The sequence below is a fragment of the Numenius arquata genome, chromosome 12 (assembly GCF_964106895.1).
Source record: "Numenius arquata chromosome 12, bNumArq3.hap1.1, whole genome shotgun sequence".
NCBI lineage: Eukaryota > Metazoa > Chordata > Aves > Charadriiformes > Scolopacidae > Numenius > Numenius arquata.
The window spans coordinates 25,869,873-25,888,393 of record NC_133587.1 but is presented as its reverse complement, the minus strand read 5'-3'; the positions used below and the strand labels follow the sequence as shown (position 1 = coordinate 25,888,393).

Below are 18,521 nucleotides of genomic sequence, written 5' to 3'. Positions count from 1 at the left end.
TCTTAAAAACCATAAAAATCTGTTGTGGATACTGAAAATCCTCATTAAGAAGGTGAAAGACTCTCACTACAGGTGAGCATTTCCACATGGAATAGACTGAGGATGTATTTTGGGTCATTATACCCGTATATGAATTTCAGTTTGGAATCGATGCAACACCCACTGAAGTCAAGGGAACATCTCGCTTTCTCCTCACCGGGCTCTGACCATAGCCAATGAGCTCCCAACCTACCTCCCTATCCTCAAACTTTTCCCAAATCTTGGAAATCTTGATGCATTTGAGAAAGTATACATTCAGATGCCGTGATAATGCCTGTAATTGCCTATATAGACATAATTTTGCTAATGTAAATGGGTCCACTGATTCCTGTGAAGAACTGAAGAACTAGAAAATTAAATAACATCAAGCTTGTTGACTTCACAATTTTGGGGATGACACTTTACTATTTTGGATACAGATATAATACTTAGAAATATGTAACATGACACTAATTATAAACCCCAGGAGAAATATTATGCCAGATCATAAGCCAGTCATGTACCACAATTTCCTGCAGCCCTTAGTACAGCTGAACAAAAAACATCCCTTTCCTTCTTCCCCCAGACCAAACTCTAACTGAATGCTATAAATTTTGCACTTAAAATAAACAATTTAAGACAAATATTATTGAGGCTGTTAATTAGTTTTCATGTCCAGTACAAAGCTCTAAATTTCAGAGCATATGTTTTTCCTTAGTAGTAACTCCATTAGGTGCCCAGAATTCAGACATTGCCAGATTTATGAAGACAGCTATTAGAAATGGCATTTGTGCTACGACAATACTGAAGAAAAGAGCTGGTCAAATTAATGTCTGACTAACTGCTACACTTGAGATTTTATTTCTATGTGTTACTTCTAACTAATATCATATTTATATTTAACACGATTAACTTATCCTAAATACGTGAAAAGCAAAAATAATTGATTATACTCTAAATGGGAAAAAATAGGCGGAGGCTGAAGTAAAATGTTTGTTCCGTAGTTAGTTACATAGCACAGAATAATTTATTTTTCTGTCCAATAGATGGCACTGCTGTTTCTTTGTGTGTAATTTTTCAATTTGTGCATAATGCACATTATTCAAGTGACTGTGCCTACATTTTCCAACGCTTGGACACATCAAAAATAGACAGATTTCATAGAGTCTTTAAAATGGCATTCTGCTGTCCAAATAACTGTATACAGTTTTCAATAAAGCGAGTTAGTGTTCTGGATTAAAAAATGTGAAGTGGATGCAAATACCCAGCTGAACATAATTTTCTTCTTCCCAGAAGCCAACCACAGAAACGAATTCTGACACATATATCAAGGGTGGCCTCAGAGCTATACACTTCGTAACATCACAAAATAATTTCTTTATCGTATGTTACAATAAGTACATGGGATTTTAAGCTGCAGAACACTTTGCAATTTTATTGTTATTTAGCCAAATTAACAAGTTTACAAATAATTTATCATCAATATACAGCAGCATTACAATTCTGTCATTACTTTATAATAAAATTCTGATAAAAGCATCATCTGGGGGTGTCAGTCTGTAAACTAATGAGGCATTTGACCACCGTACTTTTTTCTATGTGCTACAGATGCATGATACAACATCAGCCCTGTTCTGGTAGAGATCATATTGAAAATCCATGTTTTCCAGTAAACCCAGAAAACCATTTCTATGGGACTCATGTTCTCTTCTGCTCTCGATCTTTGGTTAAACTACTACTGGGGCCAGTCATTCATAAATTTATTTATTTTTGCCAAATCATGGTTGCTTGGGGACTTGTGTGGAATGACAAGCTGGTCTCTGTCCCGTTCATCGTGAACAGGTGTTCTAATTACAAAACCTCCACCATATTTGACACCTTTATTAGCTGTCTCGGTTGAGAAACAAAGGATTGATTGGGTAGGGGTATAGAACAAGCCTTTCATTGCTGTGGGGAAGCACCTAAAGGTCAAGGTTAATATACATTAGTGGGGGGTAGTATTGCCCATTGCCTATGCTGTTCTTGTGTTATTAATCAATGGAAGACTTTATCCTTATGAGGTAGCTATTGTGGGAGCCTTAATTACACAATTTGTTTTAACTTGTCCTTTTTTTCCATATCATATGAAAAGCAGACAACACTTCTTGACCAAATATTCCTAACAAAACCTATAAATCTCCAGCAAAAATGGCAGTGTCTTGTACTGCATTTACGTTCTATATATATGTAATATATACCATACATAATGAAAAGACAAGGTACATGTCCTTCAATCAATATAATACATAAAAAAATGTTCATGAAATGAAATATGGCAGAGCTATATGATTTCAACAAGACTGAATTTTTGGCTGGCTGCTAAAAAAGTGAAAACATTTACAGTAGATAGTCTTCCCCTTTACTGTAGCCATTTTGTTCTGGCCACATAAGGTCTACCTGCTACTACTAGCTTTATGATTTAATATTCTTGGAGGGTTTATAACAAGAATCTAATATATAACCAATAAAATGGCACTAGTCTCATTAGACTCATTCAGGACCAGAAAATTATCAACATAATTACACAGCATTATAAAAGTATATCAGCATCTTCATTATATATACACTTATTTTCAATGGTTTACAAGACACATACACAAAATATTCCAGAATTAAATATGATTATGGTAACTCAATCTGGAATGCATTTTCTCCAAACTATTTTTTTTCCTATTATGTGAATGTAAAATAAATATGGGCCAGATACTCAGTCAGTGAGCTGGAACTATACCAATTTGTATCAGCTGAGGGTTCAACTCTATGTATTCATTTATAGATCCTAGTCACACTTGGACCCTTCTATGACTTATTAATGGTTTTGATTTAGAAATGAAGCTTTGAAGTAATTATATAGTCACATGGCATTCATCCAATATACATATTTAATGTAAATTATTGCTTCCTGATTTTCACAGAAGACCTGTGATTAGATTATCTGATGCTTCCATATTGTACTTGGAGCTGGATTGTGAAGAGAGAGAAGTATGTGTAAGCCACCTTTACAATTTCCTGACTCTGCCCAGCAAGAAGCAAATACGGAGTCCATTATAATGCAGAGGAACGGAGACAGCTATTTCCCTGCCTGAGGTCTCAGAGAACTGTTCTAGCAGTTGAGCTAAACAATGTCCTGACTATCTCCTTGGCAAAAGAAGCTGAATGAGTTGGCATGAGCTGCTATACCATCTCAAAACTCTCCAGAGATTCCCTTTTCACAATGCAAAACCTCAAAGGGCTGTGCTATGAAAAACAGCTGTAGCGGAGCTGAAAGTTTGACCCCTAGACTCCAGCACTGTGCTCTTTTTATGTGTGTATGACTCCCACTGACACCAACTGAAGAGTCATGCACATGAGGAGAGCAGAATATCAGACAAAAAAATCTACTACATGAATCTGAGAACAGAGTATTATTCTCTTGTGTCAAATTATGTCTCCATCTGGTAACATTAAGTGAATACTGGTGACTATTAGAGCTGAATCAATAAATTGAAACAAATAATTTATTTGGTGAGTTATTTTATTTTTTCACTTCAAAGAACGCCTGTGAATGGATTACAACTTCCTTAAGTATATTCCAGGAAACTTTTAAGGAATTTTATTTTATGGTTTGTTAGTTACATGTGATTGCTCATATACTTCAGGCTGCTCTGTTTCTTTTCCCTGAACGAACTTTTAATAGAATTGGGGTAACAGAACTCTGCAACTGACAGTAGAATTTAATTGATGCAATTATTTTTGAGCTTACAGTCAGCTAATGATCCTTAGTTACTTATTTTGAATACTGAAATTACACTTCTTTTCTTTTAGATAATGCACTATGGACCATTCTCTATTACCTGGGAAACAATAAAAAAAGAAAGAGAAAGACAATCCCAATATTCAGAATATCTGAGTGCTAGCTCCCTCAAAGACTGGGTTTAGATCAGTCAAAAAAGTTGCATGAACCATCAAATTTGAAAAGATACCTTACCGATTTTGAATTTTCAAAAAATATCTCACATGAAATGTCTTAGATTATGAGGCATATTTTCCTCATATGTTCGCTTCAAAACATGATTTATATCTCTGCTTTCATTACATCTGCTTCATACCTTTCCTTGATACAGCGAATGTTAGTAGAGATAGCATAATTCTTGTAACACTGATGAGAACCAACCTATTCCAGATGACTCATAAGCACCAAAAAATGCCTTACAGTCAAATTCAAACAGACCTGCCTTGTAGGATAAGGACGAGATGAGGCACTCTTTAAAAATCAAAATATTACCACTTGTGTTTAGATTAATGTTTTAAATAAGAATTTAATTTTTGCAGACTCACCTGGCATTACTAGGACTGGCTGCTGTCAAATTAGCTAATGCTGTCACTGCAGCTTCTTTTACCTCTTCATTGTCACTGCTTAGCAACTGCGCTAGCTGGGGAATCCCTTTGAAAGAAATAATTGTACACATCAACCTTTAAATAAACCACAGCAGTCGGCAAAATTATAATATGCTTCTTATAAAAGGAAAAGCACAGATTCTCAATTCATCCCTTCCCACCTTACTTACCCTGGACTCCAAGTGCACGTTTGCTAGCTGAATTCTCACACATGGCAGAAATTGCTTCGGAAGCAGCAACTTTAACTCCATCATTATCAATTTCCAAAAGGTTTACGAGACACTTCTCAACCTCTTCCTCCCTTAAGATTTTTCTATTTTCAGCTTTAAACAAAAAAGAGTAGTAGCATTAATCTGCATTCATTTTCCAAAACAGTGTAAAGACATGAATTTGATTTCATATAGTCGTTTCCAACATAATACTTGCTTTTGATACCATGGAAATGGAAATATTTGGTAACAGAGACACCAGCAATTAAGAAATGTGCACAAAGTACCTCATCCAAACCCATTAGACTTCAGTGAACTCTGAATCAAGCCCAAAAGATGACTATTAAATACAGCTTTAAGCATATATAACCCGAAAGAATGCAAAGTTTGTTCTCTATAAGACTTAAAACCACAGAATGCATACAGGCTTGCTGAAAACAGCTTTTCCAATTCAACAGATCATACTTACTCAGGATCATGCTTAGCTTCAGTTTATGCTAACAAAGTCCAAATGCATAAAACTGAAGAACACAGCAGTAAATGTACAATTGAACTTGGGGGAGTACCAGTTAACATACTACAATAGCCAGAAAAAGGCAAGGGGTGTTAAAAATTGAATTTTAAATTCTGCACAGCTTGTGGTTCTTCATTAATGCACATTTTGCAGAGAAGTTCAATTGTGTATTTTAGCCTGATGACATGGGGTTCACTGCTGCAGACCTACGCTGCAATGATCGGCAGCAGCTAAGGAAGGACGTAGATGTTCCCTTCCTTTACTCAAGCAACAACACAGACCGTCCACAAAGTATCTACAGCCATCTGAGAATTATACTAATAAACTCATTCATCCCCAAGTGGGTGAGATCAGAAGTGCAGGTGTTTGTTAGAAAGAGCCTTGAGTGAAACTTTCTCAGCCAGAAAGGCCCTGGACAGCACAGAATCTCTATAGTTATGAGGGTCAATAAGCATTTAACCATATGCATAATTTGAAGCGGATTAATTACATCCTTGAAGTTATATCTACATGGTAAAATTTTCAAACGTATCAAAGAAATTCGGGAACTGAGAAGTCAGTAGGGCTTTTGACACATTTGGAAATTTTACCAGTGCTTACTAATGCTTTGAGGGATCATCTTCTTATTTGGATGGTTATCTTACGAATAAAAGGTTTAAAAAGGAAAGAAAAATAATGTAAGTACTCTTTTAAATAAAACTGAATCTGTAGTGAATAAAAGTAAACAAATAGAAGTCCACAAAGCCAATGAAATTAAAGTTTGATTGAAAATCTAGTTACAGCAGAAATGACTCAATGCACACACATTTTCTCCTCTCTAACTCAATTTTAAATATTTTTAGAATAATCAGAGATATGCAATTGAAATCACAAAGCAAAAGATGCAACAAATAAGGTAGGATTTTAAGTGTTAGCAGAACCTTGGCCACAACCTTGATGTATATCAGCCAACTCTCAAGAGAAGGCCTTAATTGGGATTACAGACTGTTTCGACAAGTTATCAAGTATGCCACGGGCTTGTTCCTTGCCAAAGTAGTCCATAATCCCTAATAATGATCTCTAGAGGTTCTTTGTGCCTCAGTAATTTGCTTCATGTACAGCAACTTACTTATTACTATACAGATTTTCTCAAAAACTATTCTTGCTTTTACAGACACTTATGACGATGGGTGTTTCATTTTAAAGATAATTTATGCCTCTATGAAACAACAGTAATAATAATAAAATGAATAATCAATTTGAATGACTGAAAATAATGATTTAAAATATTTCAAACAGAATAAGTAATTGTTCAATAATGTGGAAAATCAGATTTTGGATTTGAATTTACAGTAAAGAGTATGCACATGTATTTAGCTAGCTAGACAGTCAGATGAAAATTACTAATATTTTAAGACCCAGGTGCCAATTCTATTTACGGGATGAATATTTTCTGCTGTTCCTCTCTCTGTTTGTATGAGTTGTTTCCTTTACTAGAGAAAAGAAAGAATTTACAACTGAAAAGCATCCTTTGTACCTAAGCACTTCTAACATCAGTGCCAACGCCATATTTAAAGTGATGATTTTCTTGACCCCTAAGTAATTTGAATACATTGATTTAACATGGAGTAAAATACTCATGCACACCCAGTAAAAGAGTCTGGAGCACTAACACTTCTGTCCAGTTTTTCATGCATTGACCCCATCATGAGCCAACCTTTGTTTTTCAATATATTTTCCTATTTCCTCCTCTTACCCCAAAATCATGATCAGAGTTCTCCTGATTACCTTTTCAGCTCACTGTTGTCACCCTGTGGCATTATTTATAGCAATTTCAAATGAAAAAAGGTTAATGTTAAATGGTATCATGACCTCTCACTGATCTTGAGTTGAGATAACCCAGATAAATAAAAACCTGTGTTATGAAAAAGCACGTGTTAATCAGGCTACGGAGCACGTTTAGTATGCTCCCTTTTGAAAGGATTTGCATTTAGATACACATAAAGAACAGGGAGAGCTTCAAACCAGAAGTTTGGCAGAGTGAGGCCAAACTCGAGTGAGCACGGTCATCACTTTCCCCATACACACACCATAGCATTGTGTTGCTGCTGGTGTGTCTGGCATTGTCAGGGGAAACTCAGGCCCTCCTTATTCAACAGTCCAGATAATCCACTTACAAATATTCAATAATTTATAGCATTAGATTATATTTTGCATTCTGAAATGACTGCATTATTTGCTGGACAAGGAGGGAATCAAAGTAAAATTTACCACTGTAATTCTGAGCATACAAAATAAAACCATCATCAAATTAATATATTAAATTCAAAATTATGTTACAGAACAAATTTTCAGGGGCAAAGCGATAATGTGATTATGTATATCATGATGTATACATATGATTATGTATAGAAATATGATCAAATTTAATTACTTAAACAGAGCAGCATCCTAAAGCGGCTATTTAAAATTGAATACAGTGTTTGTACCATGTAATTTATTCTGATATTGAGAATAGCTCTTAAGGGATAAATCTGTCTTATAACAACAATAACAAAAACTTACAGGAGTCCCTTTCCAAAGGGACTGGAAGCGACATAAAACAAAACTGTTTGTAGGATCACATCTATCAGGAAAAAAACAAAACTCAAATCCATCTGTCACCAATAATAATTTCAAAACCAGATACTGCTGTATACTCAGCTGCCAGGATTATAAGAAGGGATAGATACATGTTCTATCACAGCAGAATTAAGTTTTTCATTTCAATGAAAAGCTTTTTTCTCAAGTATGTGGGAAATGTCGGTAAATTGCAACCACGATTACCAAACCTGAATAACGTGGGCTACTGTATGGCTACTGCAAGTTTAATGAAAAGGTCATAAAATAACTTAGAGCTGTGTTGTATTACATTGGATTTACATCAAGGCAAGTATTTAGTATAGTATACATTAGTGTTGCAGTGTGGATAGGCTGTTTAGTATATTTACAAGCAGAATCCAAACAAACAAACAAGAACTGCAAATATTTCTGTTTTCTTTTTGCACTTGGACTATTTCTTACAGTGGCCCCAACGGCACTTTTCTTTCCACTGGAAGGCTTACTTTAGACCAGCAGCTCTATCTATCTGAAATATTTCTGGGGGCCATGTTGAGCAGCAAGTTTACTGGACTGTGTTTTCCACTGCACCAGTACATGTCACCCTTTGTCTAACTGGTTGTCACCAAAATTCTACAGCTTGGAAGCAAGTATTTTGAATCTTCTTTTGATCTATTTTCCCAGCTTGCTGCATCCATACCAACTGTCACAGGCTGACGAAGAGAGCAAACCTTTGTAATGAAACCACATTGACTCCATTTGTAAGGAAGTATGACAAGAAGATGCATCTTCACTGACGGTAACATCCCATGATATAAGATCATAGGCAGTACTGTAATATATTATGTGTAGTTCTTGCCACCGTGCTTTAAAAATGTTGTGTTCAGACATGCTTCTACTAACAGCTGCTAAAATATTAGGCCACAAAAAGCGAAAAAGGTGTGAAAGAGGAAAAGAAGGCTATGCTTATTTGAAAATAAATATGGAAAAGGAGTAAGAGGCAGTAGAAAGTAGCAGGAGCAAATATAAATCTGCTTAGCGTACTACTTACAAGCCTGTCACAGGACTATCAAAATGATACTGACAGTCCTAAGTAGCATAATAAAATAACAATACAGGAAAATACACAAAGAAAATACTGGCATAAGAAGGTCCCTTCCTATCTTTGATACCTAAACATTAATGAAAAAAAATTTCAGTGACTTGCAAAGCATCCAAAGACAATGATAAAAGCATACAGAAACCCACAGAATACTAGGAAAGGTAGTTTCCACTCTCTTAATGTATTATTTGCAATCCAAGTAACTACAAATATTCAGGATGTCAAACTAACAAAGGTGAGAAAAGAATTGGGAAGATAGGATGGGGAGAGAAGAAAGGAGGTCTGAAATACTGTAGAAAGGAGAGATTATTTTAGCCATGTATTAAATAACATATCTGTACAGAATACACATAAATTAAAGCCATAATTCAACCACAAGATGATAGAAATATGAATGAAATATTTAAGCTCTACTGTCATAGTTACTGTCATCAAAATCCCTTTACAGAATTCAAATCTTCTATAGACAAAAGTATGTTGTTTCTTACATTGCATTTTGTTAGATAGCATCGCTAGGCATATGTTGCAACTCAGAAGCCAATGTATGGAAGGAATTCCAAATGTAGATTTATTTAAAGAGCATCCTTGTGGGCAAAAATGACGAGAATGTTCTGCCTAATTTAGAATTCCTTGGTGAATTAAAGAAAAGTGTATAAAAAAGAACTATAGGATAAATAATTATAGAATCATAGAATGGTTTAGGTTGGAAGGGACCTTAAAGATCATCTAGTCCCAGTCCCCTTGCCCCTTGAAGGGATACCTCCCATTAGACCAGGTTGCTCAAAGCCCCATCCAACCTGGCCTTGAACACAGGGATGGGGCACCCACAACTTCTCCGGGCAACCTGTTCCAGTGCCTCACCACCCCCAGAGTGAAAAATTTCTTTCAGATACCTAATCTAAATCTACCCTCTTCCAGTTTGAAGCCATTACCCCTCACCCTATTGCTACATGCCCTTGTAAAAAGTCCCTCCCCATCTCTCCTGTAGGCCCCCTTCAGATACTGAAAGGCTGCAATAAGGGCTCTCTGGAGCCTTTTCTCCTCCAGGCTGAACAATCCCAACTCTCAGCCTGTCCTCACAGCAGAGGTGGTCCAGCCCTCTGATCAGCTTCGTGGCCCACCTCTGGACTTGCTCCAACACATCCATGTCTTTCCTGTGCTGAGGGCTCCAGAGCTGGACACAATACTCCATGTGGGGTCTCACCAGAGCGGAGCAGAGGGGAGAATCACCTCCCACAACCTGCTGTCCACACTTCTTTTGATGCAGCCCAGGATATGGTTGGCTTTCTGGACTGCAAGCATACATTGCCGACTCATGTTGAGCTTCTCATCAACCAACACCCCCGAGTCCCTTCTCCTCAAAGCTGCTCTCAATGAAACTATTTAACTCCACTGGGAATATTAATCTAAAAGCCATTTAGAGGCCTTTTTTCATGTCCGTGTTAAAGGAATTTTTATTTGAGTTTGCCTGACACTTAGATGAGCAGTTGTACGCAAAAGCAAGTAAGCTTGTGATTCTCAACTGATAGTGATGAGAAATAGTGCCAGTGAAGGTGGCTTCAGATGGCATCACTAAACAAAAGATAAAGATCATATTTTTAGAGCTCCATTTTCCTTTTGAAGACAGCATTTTGCAAGAATATATTACATTTAAAAATAATTTGAGGTAAAATCTTTTCATATATATATCTCTATCTATCTCGTATCTCTAGCCTAGTATCCAATTGCTGCTCTGATTGGCAAGATTCATCACTGTAATTCATTCTTGCAAGTGTTTTCCTCAGCACAAGAACTACCCTCAACCAGATAAGATGGCCTCATTCTGGATGAAAATTTACTTCATAAACAAATTCATGTCCATGAATTTTTAAAAAGTCACATACAGTCATAAGCTGCTCTGGTAATTGCCTTTGCTGCATTCTTCTGAATATCTGGAACAGTAGAATCCCCTACAAATGAAAGTAGCTTTTTAAGGCCTCCTATCTGATGAATCAGTTGCAGGGTATGTGCATCTTCCAGACAATTTCCCAACACGGCAAGAGCTTCCACATGTAGATCACTGAATTCCTAAAGAAGAAAAAAAACCCAAACAAGTAACCTTCAAATCAGGATTTAAATATCTTTTGCTTTTAGTTTTGTAGGATAATTGTCATAACTTTCTTTTTCAGTTTATTCACACTGTAAAATACATCTTTTCATACTCATATTTTTTGTATAATTTCTTTGATGTGCCTTAGGATGCACCACAATTTATCAAAAAGAGTAAAACCTGCAGAAGTTCCTGATTTACGTCAAGGTGGGTTAGGCAGGTATTCAGAAAGGATCTGTCATCTCAAAATTTTAAAAACTTCACAAATTTCTCTATGCATTACATTTCCCATGGTGACATCTGAACTCAAGAAGCACTAAAATTAATCTCATAATAACATGAACAATGAAATTTCCAAGGTAGGAAATTATATTTAAGGCCATTGATATCAAAGTAAATTCAGAAAAAAAGATAAGTGTTCAAAGTAGGAACCAATATCAGAATTTAGCATATAATAAAAAATTTTGAGAAAATGTCGTATAAAAAGCTATATGGTGAATTTTTCTGATATTTACAACAGTTTGAGAAATAGTAAATGCAAAACAGTATTACTAGTAGCAATAAAGCAACAAAACTAATATAAACATTTTGATGAATCCCTTTGGTCCCTTTCTTAGCAAGCTAGATATTCTAGCTTATCCTCTTCCTATGTAGTTAGCTCCAACTAAGGAGTTCTTTCTTCTTTTATCACTCTTTCATAACATGAACAATAATTTGCATTAGTCATACAAACATTAGCAGCAAGAACAAAAAACTTTTAAGGCAAGTAAACTGTACATTGGTTTCCAGTATCTTCAGAAGACAATCTAATCCTTTATTTTCTCCCAGTATTATCCTGGTTTCTCTGTCTTTGCTAATTTCTTCTAAGGTTTTAAGGGCTAACAACTGAATAACTGGGTATTCAGATTTCAGTAGTTCCAGCAAGGGTGGAATTACATTCAGTGCACGAACCACAGCATGGCTTTGAAAATCCTGCAGTAAAATATTCAACAAAGACTGTTAGTGATAGAAAGTATAACAGTACATCAATTCCTGACTTTACAGAAAGAACACCAAAAATCTGATTTCAAACATGCAAAAATGAGTCAATATTTCAGAACTTCCAGTTCTGAAGATTTCTTTCTATTCAGCTAAGAATCCAACTCAATATAATCATGACCCACCAACCTTAAATTCCATTTTTTTGCATGACTGAAGTACACACTACAGAATCTAGTCCTGTCTAAGGAAGCCTATTCACTCTTGGTTTTGCCATATTTGTCTCAACATATATGTTTCTTTGAGAAACTTTTTAAAATTTAGTTTCATTATTTTTATTTACCTCAGTGGGGGGAAAACAGTTTTCACACTCTACTGCGGTTGCCTGGTTATATCTTCTTTTGTTTTAGTAATTATAAAACAACAATTTAAAATTTCAACTTTAAACAGTGTATATGCAGCTTAGCAAAAAGACAGTAGTAGGTGATATTAAAATAGAAAATAAATAAATTACAATTTGCTTTTAAATAGCTTATTGCATATGTGCAGCATGCAATTATCCTTATCAATATAAGCAAGCACCAGGTGCAGTTATCCAGATATACCCTGCAACAAAGACAGCGAGATAGCAAAAAGGGAGAAAGAGTAAAATGCGATTCTGAATAGACATGCTCTGATGCCCCAAAAGAGATAGAGTTATAAACTGAATTCATTATTGAATTGATTCGCTTAAGCCATGGAGAGAACTGCCATACAAATGCACCATTCTTTTGCTAAGCAGCATATGGATGACATTAGTGCTGAGTGTGAAAGTAGCCAATAACAAATCTATCCCTCCCAGTATGGAAAGTAGCTGTTGACAGCATTCACCTATCATTAAAAAGATGTTCAAAATTGTGACTATAGACTTGCTGGACAAAACAAGGCACCATAAAATTGCCAATTCTTTAATTTACAGGATTATTCCAACCTCTTGGAGAGAAGGGTTATAACTATCATTACCAAGATTAACATTTGCCAACTAAGAAAACAAATTGATCTTTAATTAAAAAAAATCTGAATCTGTTCTCACTTACATTGCTGTACAGCATGGATAACTGCATTAAGTTCAACAGAATTAGAGTCAAATCAGCTATATTCATAACTAGTGCAACAAACAAGGACTTGGGTGTAATGTTTTCAAATACATTAATGAACACTGGGCAGTAAAGGAACCAAATATTTTACAATTATTAACCCCACAAAGGATGGCAGGGGTGGGGGAGAAGTGCTTTTCTGCCTCTGTAATATAAAAAAACAACAAGCTTTACCTGCACCAGGAGGTAGATACATTCAAGTGAATTCTTCTTAACATCAGGATCAGGGCTACCTAGCAGTCTGACAAGCGGTTCTAATCCACCTTGCTCAAATATTTGTACTTTAGTAGTATATTCAACAGCCATATGTGCTAGGCAGAGACTAGCAAATTCATGGATAACTACATCCTCTATGGGGGGAAAAAAAGAAAAATTTTTATCGAGTTTTATTCAGCACAGTATATGTTCACTATTCCAGTGGTTTAAAATATTATTTCAAGTCAATAAACAATAGCTGTTAATCATACCTGACATCTCCATAAACATCTTGCTCCATCTGTACAACATAAAACACTACTCAGTGAGTAACAGAGCTAATCCTATAAAAGTAATTACCTATTTAACATGTAGTATGACAAATCATAAGTTACAAGGAAGATTTTATCAAATTGTCCAATCAAATGGCAATCATAAATTATTTCTGAGTGTATTTTTGCACAAGGAATGAATACTGCAAGCTACCTTCTGGCGCCAGCTGTGATATAAGTGAATTTGTGACATCCAGTTCCCTCAGTAACTTCTTGACATCATCTACAATGAAATAAATACAAATATGAAGTCTTTCATTTGGCAATCTTGGCTGAGCAAAGAAACAGACTCTACTCCAAGGGGTATGTACTTATGGTTACTCCCTGAGTGACACAAAGATCTGACTGGGAATGACATGCAACTGAAGTTATACCAAGATCATAATGGGCCCAGAAATCAGAGAGGATATTTTCAAGTACCAGATGACATTTTTTGACATTTGATATGTAGGAAGTTCCTCAGTACTTCATTGAAACTTTATTCAAAATACTTGCATGTAGCAGGTTCTGATTAAATATTGCAGTTTTAGCTGTCAAAGAAGTCATAATCAGATAGTTAAAATTAATTGTGGTTAAAATTATCAAAATAAAAGCAATCCTTTCATTATTTAATTTTCAATCCACCACTTCCTAATTTTATGCTAACACAGCCAACACTGCAAATTGAAAACATGAATTATATAGGTCTTATCAAAATCACATTAAAGACTTTCAAAATGCATTTTTACTGTTGTCAATGGCAAACTATCCACAACACTGGATAGAATAACCAAAAAACATTCTTTGGGACAGAGTTCATGTGATCTTACAGGGCTGTGTTGTTACTATCTACACATTACAGTGTTGAAATCTAAGAAAAAAAGGTATGAGTTGAATTTACTTTACTTCGGTGGTGTTCATTCAAGCTGAATGTGTTCCTTTATTCTGGGCCGTTAAAAAAGGATTTCTTCACATGGGCCACCTATTGCTTTGACGACCATGCTCATAAACATTGAAAAATATTCAAAAATGGAGACTCTTACGGTTAGAAGCCATGATGCCAAGTACCATGATGGCATTTCTCCGTACAATTGGATCTTCATGTGAGATGAGTTTAAGCAGATGTTCCACTGCTCCAAGACCAAGAAGTGTCACTTTGTTTTCACCACCTGAAGAGTAATTAGGTTAAAAGTTCTATAAAAACACAGCAAGCTCACAGTTCTAATGTAACAAAGTAAAACAGCTACCAATCTTTTATTGGACTGTCGAATCAAAGAACAATGGCCTGGACAAGACCTTGGGACATTGTCTAATCTATACCCCAAACAGATTTGACTTATTTTATTTTATTGACAAATAAACATGTATCAAATAGTATCAAGGATCTGTAGTATCTAGGATTAATTCATGTTTGTAAAGCAAAGGATGTTTCTGTCTATTGGACACCCACCTAATTCTTTGTAGACTGCACTGGTAGTACAAAGGACAGCTTTCCATTTAACAAAGCAGATGTGAATGGTATCATAAAAAACCTAATTTTAATTTTCCTCTTTTCTTGCCTCCCAATTTTATTTTCCTCAAAATAACAGTTAATTCAGTCTATGGATCTGCACTACCCATCAACTGAAGCAACTGCCAGGATCTGGATCACTAAATCCCACCTGAGATTTCTACCACTTGAGAACGGAGCACTTTGTAGCTGAATAAACTCTGGCCATGCGAAGAACAGAAGCATTTTGTATGATTACAGCCTTTGGTTCTTGCTCACTCAAAAAACATCCAAAGAAACAAGAAAAAAACCCAAGAAACAAAATCTGAAACTTACTCCTATTCTCAGTTCCCACAACAACTTTATAATTCATTTTTTAACGAAGCAAGTGAGCAATGGGAGAAGAAACTGGAGGACTATGCTCATTCTCAGGCCAAAACACAATTAAAATAAAAGAACTATTTTTTATTGAGGGATAGGACTTAATTTACTAGCAGCATTCAAGAAATGTTCTACTGTGCTCTGGTGAGACCCCACCTGGAGTACCGCATCCAGCTCTGGAGTTCCCAACATAAAAAGGACATGGACCTGTTAGAGTGGATCCAGAGGAGGGCTATGAAGATGATCAAAGGGCTGGACTGCCTCTCCTATGAAGACAGACTGAGAGAGTTGGGGTTGTTCAGCCTGGAGAAGGCTCTGGGGAGATCTTATAGCAGCCTTCCAGTACATAAAGGGAGCCTGCAGGAAAGGTGGGGAGGGACTCTTTATCAGGGAGTGGAGTGATAGGTCGAGGGTAATGGTTTTAATCTGAAAGAGGGTAGATTTAGATTAGATATTAGGAAGAAACTCTTTAATGTGAGAGTGGTGAGACACTGGAAGAGATTGCCCAGGGAAGTTGTGGATGCCCCATCCCTGGACATGTCCCTGCCCAGGGCAGGGGGGTTGGAACTAGATGATCTTTAAGGTCCCTTCTAACACTAACCATTCTATGATTCTATGAAATAAATTAACTGCAAAGTGAAAACAACTCCTTCTCTTGAGACGCACTGTGAAGTCTTCTGGAAGATTGCAGGAATATCAATGATATAGCAATGATAATAGTAACATTTTAAAAGGATTATTAATTTAGTAGAAATAGAAAAAATAAATATTTGTCCTCTTGCAGTGTGCTGTATTTTACTGTGGACAGCAGAGAAGGAGCCAGCAGAGTGTATGTTGTGTTGTGCATAGCTGTCTCCTGACAGTCCAAATTCTCTCTTCACATATTCAAAATTTGGTTGCATGCCCTCAGCTAAGCTTGCCATATTAAGCTGAACCTAAATATCTTTCAGAACCCAGTGATCCCTAGCCAGCTGTCAAAGCCTTCAGCTCTTCTCTCACAACTTCAGCAGTGTTGATATTTGCCATCAGTACAACAGTCAGTGTATAAACCCTTAATTTTTTGAGAAAAAATAAATTAAATGGAAATTAATATTAAAACAAATTAATTATAGTAAGAATGCTACCACTGTACACCAATTAGCGTGGCTGACATGGAATGAGAAGACGACAACTTAGGACATTATGTGCTACATAATTTTGAGCCTTTGTTATACAGTTGTCTTCTGGGTACCCGGAACATGACGCTTAGCTACAGATAATACAGGGACCTTTGGAAGATTTGGAATCTTGGAGACTTGTTAGATTCCCAACAAATACAGAAATAAGCCTGATAAAGGAGGCTGAGCAGTCTCCTAATAAATCATCTGTCACAGAAGTACTGACACAAGAGCTATATGCAAAAATAACAGAAACAGGCTAAAAAGTAATTTTCATTGAAAACTGTACCTTGAAATAACTACACTGGTACAGAAGTTTCAAACTGTAACATAAAAAAGAGAATTCTTTCTCAGATGCAAGTCTGCTGCTCATAACAAAACAGATATAGGCTGTATTTCAACCAAGCTCTATTAAACAGAGAATATAAAATTCTACAACAAAATGATAAGAATTTCCATCACGCAAACCACAGGACTTCTTTATAACTGCAAATATAGGTTTGATAGATATGTCAGAAACCCCTAAACAGAGAACTTCGAGATGAAGTGAAGATTTCAGTGCTAGGAAACTAAAAACTTGTGAACTACTATCAAAATCTAAGCCACACAAAGGAAAGCTCATTGCAAAAAGACTAACCTTTTGATGCGAATTTATACAGAGCATCACATGCTTTGGCCAAAATTTCTTCTTCAGGAGAACTAAGCATTAGCACAACTGTTGCTGCTGTTTTGCTTTCAACCAATAAAGGATCAAACTACAAACAAAACAAAAAAAAAGGAAAGAATAGTTTGATTTATGCTGACCCTTCCCATGTGCTACAGTAGACTCCCACACTTCATTAAAAAAAATATAGTTTGAAATCTACACTGAGTTAGAAATATTAACATGAGTAGCTATTTACTTGGAGAAATTCAATTTTTTAAGAACAATTTGAGATGCTTTTGAAAATTAAGAATGAATAATTGACTTCCAAATATAAACGTGATTTCATCCTGTGTTGTGGTTTAGGCCAGATTGGCAAATGACAAGACAACAGAAGAGGCTTAGCTGAGAAGTAAAATTACTGAACAGAAAGTTGGTTCTGTTCTGCCTCAAACAAGGATATCCTGTATGAAGATGTTGGGAAAACCTTGACAATTCCCCATACATCTAGGAAGACTTGAAGCCAACAAACTATGTAATTCTGTTGCATATGTAAGAGCATCCTGCGGCTTCAGAACCGCGGGATTCTGGAGTTTCTTTTGAGCAGCTGTGCACAGAGCCTATGACATCAGGTGGTGTACGAGCAAGAGGACTTGATTACTCTGTGGCATTAACACTTGGTGGTTTCTTTAAAAAAATAAAAGGACCCTTCCTGTGCCTTCATCAGCTCAGTTCACAAGCTCACCATGATCTTGTACTAGCTGAAGTATTTCCATGACATACTCCCTGCTCATCCAGCTAGAAATGACACAAATTATTCATTTCGATTTCTGACGTCACACAGAAAGAAATCTTCCAACTGATCTGGCAGTTTTCACCCTCTTAATAGACTCTTCAGGACTAACATCACTTGAGCAAGGGAACCTTCTTAAAAAGCCTTTTGTTCTTTAACAAGACTGAAGGATTTCTGAAAATTCTACCCATTAAAAAGTTTTAAGTTTATTTGGATTTAAAATAAATTTTTAATATGGAAAACACTGTCTTCTGTCTTCAGACTTTAGGCCTGTAGAGTATCTGTGTTACATATAGAAACTACTAAATATTGGAGTCATGCAGTCCCTCAATATCAATGTACTTATCTTTACAATACAGCAGATTAATAATTTAAGATAGCAGTAAAAATTATTGTAAAGTGTCTATTATTTAGTTTACTTCATTTAAAAAATCCTCTAATAGCTACATCAGAGGCAGATGTTGCTGAACAATAAGGGCATGAAGATACATACAAGCCAGTTGCCATGCAAGG

The 18,521-nt window shown here is 35.9% G+C and overlaps 1 protein-coding gene across 2 annotated transcripts in view; it reads right to left on the bottom strand.

Moving 5' to 3' along the window:
- ARMC3 (armadillo repeat containing 3) overlaps positions 1 to 18,521 on the bottom strand; it is a 50,841-nt gene that overhangs the window by 26,855 nt on the left and 5,465 nt on the right. For both annotated transcript variants that reach the window (XM_074157152.1, XM_074157153.1), the window contains exons 2-9: positions 17,210 to 17,327; positions 14,589 to 14,714; positions 13,721 to 13,789; positions 13,214 to 13,389; positions 11,703 to 11,897; positions 10,720 to 10,903; positions 4,605 to 4,757; positions 4,375 to 4,480 (exon numbers count right to left, since the gene is read on the bottom strand). In XM_074157152.1, the coding sequence (XP_074013253.1) occupies positions 4,375 to 4,480; positions 4,605 to 4,757; positions 10,720 to 10,903; positions 11,703 to 11,897; positions 13,214 to 13,389; positions 13,721 to 13,789; positions 14,589 to 14,714; positions 17,210 to 17,327 (1,127 nt within the window). The remainder of the gene's footprint in view (positions 1 to 4,374; positions 4,481 to 4,604; positions 4,758 to 10,719; positions 10,904 to 11,702; positions 11,898 to 13,213; positions 13,390 to 13,720; positions 13,790 to 14,588; positions 14,715 to 17,209; positions 17,328 to 18,521) is intronic.